We start from the raw sequence: 13,334 nt of genomic DNA, 5'->3' as shown, positions 1-13,334 counted from the left end.
AATATCACCTGTACGGTGCCTTACCTGCTCCCCAGATGAAAGGGCCACACAAATATTACCCATACGGTGCCTTACCTGCTCCCCAGATGAAAGGGCCACGCCAATATCACCTGTACGGTATAATAGGGCCATTCAGATATTACCTGTACGGTGACATACCTAGTACAAAGAGGAAAGGGCCATGCAAAGTTTACCTATAGGGTGCCTTACCTGGTCACCAGATGAAAAGGCTACACAAACATTACCAGTCCTGTACGGTGCCTAACCTGGTTCCCAGATAAAAGGGCCACGCCAATATCACCTGTAGGGTGCCTTACCTGGTCCACAAATAAAAGGGCCACGGAAATATTACCTGTACAGTGCCTTACCTGGTCCACAAATAAAAGGCCCATGCAAATATTACCTGTATGGTTCCTAACCTGGTCCCCAGATGAAAGGGCCACGCCAATATCACCTGTACAGTGCCTTACCTGGTCCCAAGATGAAAGGGCCACACCAATATCACCTGTGCGGTGCCTTACCTGCTCCCCAGATGAAAGGGCCACGCAAATATCACCTGTACGGTTCCTTACCTGGTCTCCAGATGAAAGGGCCACGCAACTATCACCTGTACGGTGCTTACCTGGTCCCTACATTTTATGAAAGGCCCATAGAAAGTATTTCCCGTATACGCGTACGCGTACGGCGTTTTACTGGTAACGTAATCTAGACCCAAGTCCCTCACGCAGTCATTACCTGTAAGGTTTCCAGAGCTAAGAGCCGCACAAATGACTGTTTGTGGCTTATCCACCCAAGTGGAGTGATTATAGTCGTAAAGGTTGACGTTTTTTTGCCCCTAAAAGTTGTGGATAAACGCCGCCGGCAGCCCTCCCCACCGCTAGCTATCCCTCACTGCAGCAGCTGATACCCCGACCAATAGCAGCGTGGAGCTTGCTGAGGAATTGACCAATAGCGGCGTGGCCGTCTTTCGTGGCCGTCCTACCATATTCTAGACCAAGCCATACCTCGCATGACGGGATGACTAGAATAATCCATTCACTTGGAAGGTAAGAAATTTTCACTGCTTTTGTATCTTCCTTTGAAAACTATATTTCAGCAAATTTTGTACATGAAACGTATCAAAATGGATTTCAAACGTGGAAAAAAATGAATTATTAAATAGTTACAAGGTTTATGGACGTAAAACTACAAGTACAGACTTTTTATGTTGCTGTTCTTCGTTGTAAAGTAGCATGTTCCAAATGCTACCAGGATTTAGACGTGGGGAGTTGGTTCGTTTGTCGGTCGATTTTGTGACTTTGGCGTCAAAATGTGGTTCCTCTGGCTCCTGTCCTTCGTGTCCATGGCCATCCAGATGGTCTTCATCACCCTGGCCATCGGTGAGTCAAATTATTTTGACCGTGGTTTCTCTAATAAGTTGCAAAAACGTTTCAATTTGTCATGTTCAACCGCGTTTTTCCACTAGAGTTCTGTTATGTAATAGTTCATTTAGTGACGCTTAAAAAGAGTGGTGGATGTCACTCGAAACGTCCGGATATTATCTCCGTAATTTATCCAGAAGTATAGAGTTTGAATTTCCTATGAATGTTGTTTACTTGGATGTCTAACCTTCATCAACGTAGCGTTTCAACTTGTTTTGGTGACGTTTAGAAGTGGGGAGGGGGGCGACAAAAAAGCTAAAGCGTCGACAGTGAACATTTGTTTGCAAATATGTTGCTTGTTTTACTGTTAATGATATTACTGTTAATGTTAATCGCAATATATTAATGCATATTTAACATCTGTGTCCATAATATCACCTGAGGGTCCATAATATCGCCACCTTGAGAAGGTGGCCAGTATAATACTTACAGATCTCAATTAACTTTTCATCCCATGTGTTTTACATGCAGTTTTAACTCGTTTAGTTCTTGTGCAATAGTCGTGTAAACCACATGTGCTAATTAGTTGCAATGGTGATTGGCTATACTTATGTATAAAATGTACATAACCACAATTATGCAAACATCTACACACATTTTGCACAAGAAATGATTTTGAGTGTTTCAAACACGTTTTCATGGAGAAATGCACATCTTTTAATACACCAAATGCATTTTCAAAACTATCATATAAGATTAAAGTTTCCTGCATATGTAATCAAAGACCTCAGTAACAGTAAAATAGATTTATTACCAGGGCCAAGTATAATTGACTTCCTGTACTGAAGAATGAGGCCCAGGGAAGAGCAATCCACTTACAGTACAGGTCCCAGCCTAGCATTAACTAAATTAGCTCAACTCCCTCGGGTAATTTTGGATGTCAGTAAAACCAGTTTTTAAGATAAGAGGCAGTAGTGCTCACATGACAGTTGGGTCATCCAGGGGCTTCATTCTTAGGCCTAGGAAAAAAAAATGTTACTGACCCTGGAAAAAACTGCTGGCCCTAGCTTTTTTTGTGTCCTGCAAGGGACATATATTTTTTAAGCTGATCGACCTTATACTAGTAGTTCCATGATCTACTAGTAACAGCTGAGTGATAAAATGTTGTACAATCAGTTTCCCAACACTGACATTGAAAATATGTGTCCTCATCATGCAAGGTTTACTTTGTTGAACTGTATAATAATTGTATACTAGTACTAGTAAGTTGGATCACTAGAGATGACCCTAGAAAAATTGAAAGAAAAAAAAAAGGATAATCCCTATCCACCAACACTATTTTTTTCCAGGACCAAAACATACAGGAAACACAACATTTTGCCTTTAAGCCAAGAAGACATAAATCTGCTCTCCAAAAGGCTCTTTAGAACTATATTGACCAGGATATAGATAGCCTAATTTTTTTTCTGTCATCCTGATTTTGTTTGATGTAACATATGATGTTTAGCTCTGAGTCTGAGTGAAGGCCTGACATCCCAGAAATCCTAAGGGTACGGAGGCATGCTCCCCTGTGAATTTTGGACCCTCTGAAATGATACTAGTAGCTATTTCCTGCATTTGAGGGGAAAATTTTCGGATAGACTCTTAAGCTTAGTTTAATTAATGACATTCTTCTTCCATATCTTTACATGCTGATTTATTCATCAAAGGTCCACCAGCGCAACTAACATTTATTTATATGATTTCAAGCCCTATTAGCCATAATTGTATATAGAGTCCTGTCATAATTGTTGCCTAAGTTAATTTAACATTTCCCTTTAGACATTTAAAAGTTATAATTAGTAGTAACATAGAGTTAGTCAATAATTATCTTGTTGACATGTGAATGCTTGATGTTCCAGCGGCTGGGTTATACTACCTTGCTGAACTTGTGGAAGAATACACGGTGCTGACGGCAAAAGTCATCAAAATCATGATCATTGTGAGTCTGCAAATTAAATATATTTCAACCAATTACAAAACTTTTGTTTTAGTATATAATGCCGCTATTATGAACCATAATGAGATTCAAGTATAGATGATATACATCTAGTAATTCAAAATAGTTACTAGTACTTAGTAATATGATAGATTTTTTTGTATGTATGTATGTAAATCTTCTATAGAGTATTGCAAATATGTACTGCACAATGAAGAAAACATTGTCATCGGGCATCATCAAGTGTCAGCCTCCATGTTATGTGGCCACAGTTTTGCCCAGACAGTATTGCAAGGTTGCCAACATATATTGTATATTCACATTCAAAGTATATGCCATACACTGTAGGCGTAGGTCCGGACTTACAGGTCCGGAACTGAACCTAAACCTCTGGACTTGAATCCGGACCTAGACCTAAACGTGGGTTTAGGTACATAGCACTACAAGGTACAGCCCTAAATTATATATAATATCTATAACCATTGTTATTTTCCTTGTCATCTAGTGTACAACTGCAGTGTATATCGGCCTGTGGCTGTTTGAAGGCATGCCCTTCATGATGATTGGCTGTGGACTGGTAACAAACGCCATCTTCGTCATGCTGCTGGGAACTTTCCCCTTTTTCAGTTTCTCTTCACCAAGTTTCATCCTAGGAGTTGGTAAGATTGAGAACTATGCGTTGAAAAGTATCTTGAAATTTCATCTGTGTTGTTAGAAGTCCTTATTAGACAAGTTTGCCAACTGCACTTGCCAACACAAGAAATTAGACTCACCCAAATTTTTGACTGTGCAACTCCAGTCTTTGTCAAGAAATGAGCAGTCTAATGTATTGAATACAATTATAATGAATTGTAGTGTCAAACCTAAATATTTTCATTCAGTATTTGATAGAGATTAGGTCGCAAAATCCTTAAGGTTACTAGTATTACTCAAATTACAATTACCCAAAGCAATTGTAGGGCAGTAAAACTTTTTAGTTCAACCATATCCCATGACAATTACTGATATCTGTGAGGCAAAAATATGATGTCACTGATGGAAAACAGTTGCTTGTTTTGTATTATAGACTGGTTCTAGCTATTTATTGATGGTACCAAAAAATAAATGGATTCCTAACGTAGCTTGTTTTTGGTTATTTGAAATGCTTTAAGTATGAAATTGGATAAAGAAGATTTGCTAATACACATGTACAAAATGGCAGTACATGTATGTACATGTACATTTGTACATCAGATAGATTTCTTCATCCAGAATATTGTTTGTTTTGACACCATGAAATTGCATTGGATGCCTTTAAACAGTCTGATTTTGTCACATGTTATCAAGTCTGGTAAAGCAAGAATTGTGAAAATGTTAGTCAGATTGCCTAATAAAGCTAGATCTGCATGTAAAAAATGTATCAAGTTGGTCACACAGAATTGCATCTATACTACATGTACAGTATATGCTGAAGCAGTGCCCCCTATGGGATAAACAGAAAACTGCATGGTGGTTGGAAAGAGTGGAGCAAGCATCGGAGCAAGTTTTGTAATGAAAAAAGAACTGGAACCTGTTTGCGATATCAAAATAGTATCTTTCAATTTTCATACTTGGCGTTCATATATCAATCACTTTAGAATTTGGCTTAATATTTGAAACTTGCAACTTCAATAACAGAATTTTTGCACTATTAATAGGATTTTACTGAAGTTTGAATTAGTGATAATATTATGCTCTATTTGAATGAATGTGACAGATACATGTACAATGTAGATACTGAAATAGTCTCAAGTTGGATGATATTCTGATATTTTCATTCCTTGCTTCAGTGCTGGTTGTAGTGAATCACTACTTGGCCTTCAACTACTTTGCTACAGAGTGGCACCCATTTTCAGAAGTAAGTAATAATCTTTACTCTTGTGTATCTTAATATCAAATGTTAAAACAAGTGTTATTATAAGAGTACTGAAGGGTTTATTTATTTATTTATTTTCATTTAACACATACATACATAATGAAAAATTATACAAAAGAATACAAAAGAAATAAATGTGAAAGGGCAGGAAGAAAAACTACAATGGCTTATCTAAAGTCCTCCCCTTCATGATTTTGCAATTTCTACAGTTTGTTAAATGAAATATAAATAACAATGATTAAAGAAATAATAAAAAGATGATAAACAAGTACAATGAAAAAAATGAATCAATTGAACAAAATAATTAGCATAAGTAATGAAACAAGTACTGAAGGGTTAATGACCTGTACCAAGGTGTTTCATCAGCAAGGTGTTTATGGTGTCATAAAGCCTGGTGATTATTTCCTATAACTCATACTGAACTGCCGAGTGAGCGCAGTGAACAGGTGGTATAACAGGTAGTCTTAGGCAATAGTACATATAAGATAAAACAAGTAGAATGTCAGCAACAACTAATTATGTTTCATTTTTAAAGAAAAGTACTATAACAATGATTTTATTATTTTTCTGACACTAAGGTGTTATGAATATGCTGTATACCACTGTACATTTACATGTATGCTGACACCATTGAAAATACCAAGATTTTTTTAGTCTGCAAAATTCCAGGTTGCTTGCATTTTTCTGTTATATTTAAAATGTCTCTGCAACATGCAGACTGTAGGTGGGTACATGTATATGTATTTCTTTATAATCGTGATCCTAGACTTTTCACAGTGCACTAAGGTACATAACTTATTTCTTGCCATGTTTTCCGATGCACTGCTAGGTCCTGGGGTATTTCACAGTGTGTTTGTGGCTGGTCCCGTTTGCGTTTTTCGTGTCCCTGTCGGCATCAGAACTCACCCTCCCCACCGTCAACCAACAACAGCAGGGACAACAGAACCAGTATCAAACCTTCGACAATAAAGGTCAGGCAATATGTATAGAATGCTAGAAAGGCTGACATTTGCTTGGAAGCAAATACAGCATATTTCAGTCCATCTCCTTCCCACGTGAAAGTGGACTATTCCAAACTTACCCCAGTGCAAAACTCAACCATTCTCAATTAAATGAATTATATAGCAATTATGTAATTGAGGACAAGCACTTTGAATCTTGAAACCTTTACTTACAAAATTTCACATTAATTTTATCTCACAATCTTATTGCAGGTATGCAAATACTAACAATGAAGAGATTTGTTACAATTTGAAGGTCTATTTGCAAAGAAATGGAAACTATACATGACTATATAACAAGCAAGGTGTGTTCTGTATCACCTGATCATGACATACCAGCCTGACCTGTGGGAGGGAATGGGACCGAGGGTGATATGGAATATACCATGTTGTATTTTACATGTTATTTACATGACATGTCATGCCCTGAACTGTGAAAACGCCTTTCAAAGCAAACTGATTGTAGGTGGCGCTTTTTCGGCAAGAAATTGTTTGTTTGTGCCACCTACATTGGCTTATAGTGGCAAGAAGCAGAACTCTAGTCAGAAGCTACATGTAGCTCTGAGGAAGGTGTCTGATAGGCATCGAAATGTAAACATTAGTTGAGAGTCTTTCCTGATTGTAAAAAAATTCTTTTACCCAGTACTAGTGCAAATTCATTTCTTTATGATTTGCAGTATTAGCAAGCTTGTACTTGTAACTCAAGAAAAAGCTTTTAAATTTCAGTTTCAGAGACACCTCTTCCCTCATACTAAGTACTTACAATGTACAAATGTTAACACTGTAGGAAATCAGGGGGAAACATTGTAGATGTCATATTTTCAACAATAAAACTACAATTTTAATAGGAATAATTATAATAACTTTGCTGTTATCCCTACAGATGACGTTGTCACCAGTTATTTCACCAAAGGGAGAAGAAGCAAGAGGTCTGGTCTCTTGTCCCTTTTCGAGTACGCCAAAGACTCTGTCCTGCCAACTCGAGCAAAGACGTTCTAAGACTCTACAGAAGATACAAGAGGCAAAAAGTCAATCTTAAATTCTCTGAGGGTCTAGAAGATGCTGAGTGTTCAAGATATTTGTGGAAACCACTCTCCAAACAAACAGTTTTTTGTCATACTTTGATAAGGCCACACCAATTCAATTTCTTGGTTAACGGATTCGCCCGCTTCATTTTTTTCTGATTTGCAAATAAAAAGAAAAATTCAGAATCAACTGCAAAATGCTCATATTTTGCCCTGAACAGTTGAAAACAGTCCTTTTCATCCTAGTTGTTACAGTTATTCCATTTTTCAACACAATGGTATCATTAAAAGTTCAAAATTCATTGTTTAAATTTTGAACCAGCCTGGTGTGTTGACTTAATGGCTCCTATTGTTACCATTTTGGGCCATAATAGGATCCGATAGGATGCCTAGGCCTGTTTTTATTTTTTTTATTTTTTCGCCCGCCCGCTTCATTATTTTTCTAGAAAAATCCGTTAACCAAGAAATCAAATTGGTGTGGCCTAGTCGAGAAATTGCATTGAGTGAAGTATCGCTTGTGTTCTTAGATTTGGGTAGGTCTGTGTGCATAAATGTTATGAGGTTTAGGAACTTTCCTGTACTTGTAACTGAACAATTTAAAAAATCAACTTGTTGTCTTCAATGATGATGACATGAATGAACAAAATTTTGATAGACTTCTTGATGGTCTCATAGACTTGCTTGCCTAACTTTGTCAAAGGTTGTGGTAGGAATTACATGTTTTTTCTCACTAAATTAGTTTACTTAGTACAGTCTTAAATGAAATTGGTTTTTGATCCAGTATTTTGAACCTGTGCCAGAACACTGCTTTACATTGTAAAAAAAAATGTAAATGGTAGATATACTTGGTGACAATTTGCCCCCAAATACATGCACTGCTCTTTGGGTTGAATGTTCCACTGTATTGCTAGGGTTTTGATAGAGGCTACGAGTGTGTGTAGGTAAGACATTGATTAAGTTTGTATGACCTAAGACTTTCTATTGGGCTTGTGCAAAGAGCATAATTTGGTAAATACAAGAACTTATAATAAACTGCTGTGTGAAATGTATATGGATATACGGTATCATATGGGTATACGTACAAGGTTATACATTGGAGGCATCCAATGCGATTTCAGGGCAGCAAAACTGGAAATATTCTGAATAAGGCAATCTTTGTAATATTGACAATACTGCTTTACTTTGAGTCAATATTTCATACTTTTTGCTTTTAAAACTGCAGAAACAAGCCCCAAGATGAGTCTTCCAGTAACCGTTTTCTGTCAGAATTTTGGGAATTTTTGCTCCATGAGGGTGAATATACATTGGGACAGTGTGTGTTTTCAACTTAGTACTATGTACATAAATGACAAGAATGCTGGCTCAGAAAAAACGGGTTTCCAAGCCCTAAAAACTGCATTTAAATGCCTTTAAATACATGTACTTTGGAGCTTATAATGTAAAAGGGACTGTGTTTTGATGACACTAACAATGGGTTGTGACGTACAAAATGTATGATGGAACATGCAGAAGTGCGGACTGGATTTTTTTCTGCTTTCAGAAGTTTCCTAAGGTTTTGAGGGGAGGAACAGATAAAGGGATCTGTTCAAAGCTGTTTTAATACCGGTGAAAAGGTATTCATATTTGTAAGGTGGAAAAATTGTAAATAACGCTATGATGTTGCAAATAGCTTGATGGCATAATTTGTAATAAGAAATTTTACAAGCTTGTCATCACTAGAATTTTTGTTTTCAGACCACTGCCGTTCTTTGCATCTCTTCGTCATGAAAACTTGTTGAAAGTGGCGATAGCATTTTTAAATGTGATAATGCCATAAGTTGGATACATGTTAAATGTATAGCTATGGGTACAAGGGAGTAGTCTGTATTGAAAATAAACGTAAGCTTACAAATACAATTTGGCTGTTTTGTATAATATTGAATGCATAGATCTGAAATCTGTGAGAGTGAAGTTGGAAAGGTTTGTTGATGGCTAAATTCCTCATCTTATCCTTAGTGCTGATTGGCTATCCCAGCAATAGCATCTCATTGGCTTTTTCCATTGCAGTCCTCTTTGTCAAGTGCTGATTGGCTATCCTGGCAATAGCAGTTGATAGGTCGTCTCCATTTAATCTCTACCAAGTTCTGATTGAATGAATCAGCAATGGAATCTGATTGGCCGTTTCCACGGCAGCCCTCTTTGATTGGATATCCAAGCAATGCCAGTAGCATTCTGATTGGCTGTTTCCATGGCAATCCGCTTTGTCAAGTGTTTTAGCATGTTATTTGGCCATGACTGGACATCTATCAATTTCGTCAATTTGTTTTGCAACCAATGCACCAATAAGCTGTTGTTTATGTAGTACTTGGTTCCCTTAATTGTCTACCTTGTCGACAATTTCAAATGTCGTCAATTGGAGTAGTGTACTTCTCGGGGTCTTGCTGGCACTGAAGTTTACACATAAACCACTAGATGGAGCTAGAAAGACCCTGAAGAAAGTCTTAACACATGTCCTCGCTCTGTACAACGACCTGACCAAGGATTTTGGACCCCTTGTGACAGTCATTGGTACTGCAGCAAACTTCTGGCTTTGATATCTGTACATGCTGTGGGCGTGATTTTTAAGGTGGCGACGTTGGGAGTTAAGAACTCTAGAAAGCGTCGATGGATTGTCGTGATTTGGTAATTGACATAATCAACTGCCAATTATGCAGTTCAGGAGCTAATTTGCATATTCCATGAGAATTTCCACATTGGTTATCAAGTCCTGAATAAAGAGACACTTTAAATGGTGTATTTCAACATACGTTTCGGTGACCGTGTGTCTCTTTATTCAGTGACTTATACTACTAGTAACCTGATGATCTAATTACATGTACGTACAGTGCTGACTCATAAATTCCGCAAAAAGGCCGGTATGTTCCGGCTTGTCGTATACGTCGCTAGCCTGAAATTCACAATACCAGCTTTATTTTCCTGTGATTTAGAAGCATTTTTATTTTTTGCCGGAATTTTTTTTTATTCGCCCGCGCGCACTAGTTTGTCGTTCTTCAAAGGATGTCATCCATAAAATTAAGTCGGTGTGGCCTAAACTCGGGCCCGGGGGCCCTCACCTCACCGTTTCTAAGGACGCGCCGCAAAACAATAAACAAACCAGCGACAGAAGTTCAACATGGATCTCTTTTATTTACCCAGTGGTGAGTCCCTTTGGCACACCAGTCCTTCCGTTCTGAGACCAGGAAGAGACATAGCTCATTCCCTGTGTCCAATCAGTTTCTTCTGTTTATAAGTGCGGTTGGCATGGAGACCACACGGCTAGGCCAGTCTTCTTATTACTGATCACTAAAGCATCAATGTTTGTACTATCTCTGTAGCCAATTGTAACTACTACTGTTTCAAATACAATTTGCTCCAATATCTTCTTGTAGCTTTGCACCTTAGTACACGTGTACTAGATCTATCCATATCAATCAGTAGTTCATACTTATAAACCTGCTTTACTGACAACTCTCTAGTGTCACTTACGGAAGGTAGTGAATGCTACCGGAAACGCCCGACCGTTTCCAAAAGCATATCCAGATGCTTGAGTGACTGTTTATTTTTGGCGTATCTAATTACCTTAATGTCTAACATTCACTGACATATGCTAGATCTATATTTTTTCTCTTTGTCTGTAAGCTATGTATAAGTTAGAGTACACGACGTAACTGTTACAGCTAATGTTGGTTTCCAGATTCAACAGCATTGGAATCAGTAATATTTCTTTAGTTTTGTAACATTGTAGGTATTGTTGACTAGTTCTGTCAGTTTATTTCAGCTGAAGAAGAGTGACTTATGTCACTCGTAACGTCCAGAAGTAGATAATTCCCGTTTCTAGGAGTAGTCTGAGTTTGAATTGTATTTGAATATTGTCGTTATGTAGTTGATATACCTGTAAAAGTGAGGCTTTATAGGCGCTACCAACTGATCCGGCAAACGGGTCTAGACCTTTTAGTGGAGTTCGTCCTCGAATCTTCCGAATTCGACATCCCTGGAGCGGCACTCTTTGCCAGAACTCCCAGGGCCGATGTGGGAACCACTGTAAGAAACAGGAGGAGCCAGTAAAAACCCTCCTGGTTCGAACCCACGACCTCCCGGGCACCAGTCCGACGCTGTAACCACTCGGCCGAAAAGGTCTAGCCCCGTTTGCCGGATCAGTTGGTAGCGCCTATAAACCCCCCACTGTACATACACCACCCGCGTACATACAATTAATTCTTACTGCATGAGACTTGCTCGAGTAGTACATACAATACTTGATCAGCACTCAATATGGCTCAGGCACACTCAGTTTTTAAACACCATCTTCTCTTGTAATTATATGGATGACATCCTCGCGTGCATGAATTTCGGCCGTTTCCAAAAAAAACGTTTTTTCGCCATACTCTAAATTGTACAAAACAGTTGCAAAATGAGCAAATATATATCGTACGTTGCAAACAAAAAATATTGGAAAATGATGACGATATACTAGAATGCCAAAATCATTTTTATTTTTGACCGGATTTTTCTCTTTTTTTTCGCCCGCGCGCACTAGTTTGGGGGTCTTCAGAGGATGTCATCCATAAAATTGGCCTTATTTATGCATAATGCCTTGCATTAATATATTATCAAGAGAACAATTTTAAGTAGCATTTTCGTAGCCTTAATTCTAAACAACACATTACTGTCGTCACCACACCTTACCATGCACAACCAATAAATATATCCAGAAACAATCATCATTAATTCTGTAGTAATTATATTCTGTATAAATAATTGATCGTGTACCCATAACAAAATGCCGACTTTTTAACACATACATATTCATTTTAGTTACCGTGTCTCCAATATTGAAATTAAAGATGATAATCCCAAAAAAAATTCAAACTTTACGTCTTTAAACATGCCTCTTTTATCAGTGGTCATATTTTTTTTTTACATATAACAGCGACCAGTTTAATTTCGGACTAATTCCATACCTCAGCAACCTTAAATCTAGATGGGCCAATATATAATAATTGTAAAGTTTAAGACCACACTAATTTAATTTCTTGGTTAACGGATTCGCGCGCTTCATTTTTTTCTGCTTTGCGAAAAAAAAGAGTCAGAATCAACTGCAAAATGCTCATATTTTGCCTTGCACAGTTGAAAACAGTGCTTTTCTTCCTAGTCATTACAATTATTCCATCTTTCAATGCAATGGTATCATTAAAAGTTCAAAATTCATTGTTTAAATTTTGAACCAGTCTGGTGTGTTGACTTAATGGCTTCTATTGTACCATTTTGGGTCATAATAGGATGCCTAGGCCTGTTTTTATTTTTGTTTTTTTCGCCCGCCCGCTCGATTATTTTTCTGGAAAAAATCCGTTAACCAAGAAATTAAATTGGTGTGGCCTAAGTGAAAATAATGTAAGAAACATGTATACGCAACAGTCATCGAGGACTGCTTGAGGATTAACCCAATTCTGCAGAATTCCAGTTCCAAGAATTCTGCAGAATTGGGTTAATCCCCAAGGGGTCCTCGATGACTGTTGCGTAAACATATTTTTTATGGGTTCATATTGCTTTTTCTGGTGTTTCTTCTTCTTCTCCTCCTCCTTCTCCTCCTGCCATTTTTTAAATGGATTCAGCTTCTTCATTTTAGGGCCCAAGGTCCTGAAATTTGGTATGGAGGTACAGTGGGCAAATACCCCTAGGCGTTTTTTAAATTATTGTGATACAGGCTTTTAGAATGGTTTTATTTGAGTTTTTTGGCTGTATTATAGCAAATGTATTACTGTGTTAGTGTGCCGTGTTTACCACGTCTGGGCATGAGTCATCACAATGGAATGCAGGGCATCAACCAATAGGCATGCAGCTTTCCTCTATACTTCTTGCTGATTGGCTGTTGGGATTTAACTTGATTAACACAAGCACAGAGCATTTCCACCTGCACAGAGCATTTCTTGCTGATTGGCTGTTGGGATTTAACTTGATTAACACCTGCACAGAGATTTCCATACTGACAGTATGTCTTTATTCAAGTGTTTTGGTAGGTATTTCAAGCTTTTCTGCTCCAGCATTGGAATGCGGGGC

At 37.9% G+C, this 13,334-nt stretch overlaps 1 protein-coding gene across 1 annotated transcript; it reads left to right on the top strand.

Moving 5' to 3' along the window:
• The first annotated feature begins 1,238 nt into the window (after positions 1–1,238).
• LOC109486712 (protein TEX261-like) lies at positions 1,239–7,399 on the top strand. The gene is made up of 6 exons (XM_019790603.1): positions 1,239–1,379; positions 3,263–3,342; positions 3,845–3,998; positions 5,148–5,215; positions 6,063–6,204; positions 7,118–7,399. The coding sequence occupies exons 1-6, from the start codon at positions 1,310–1,312 to the stop codon at positions 7,231–7,233; spliced, it is 630 nt and encodes a 209-aa protein (XP_019646162.1). The 5' UTR covers positions 1,239–1,309; the 3' UTR covers positions 7,234–7,399.
• Positions 7,400–13,334: the final 5,935 nt, after the last annotated feature.

The sequence above is a fragment of the Branchiostoma belcheri genome, unplaced genomic scaffold (assembly GCF_001625305.1).
Source record: "Branchiostoma belcheri isolate BF01 breed outbred unplaced genomic scaffold, Haploidv18h27 scaffold82, whole genome shotgun sequence".
In the NCBI taxonomy this organism is placed as follows: Eukaryota; Metazoa; Chordata; class Leptocardii; order Amphioxiformes; family Branchiostomatidae; genus Branchiostoma; species Branchiostoma belcheri.
The sequence above is the reverse complement of the archived record's forward strand: the minus strand, read 5'-3'. Positions and strand labels throughout refer to the sequence as shown.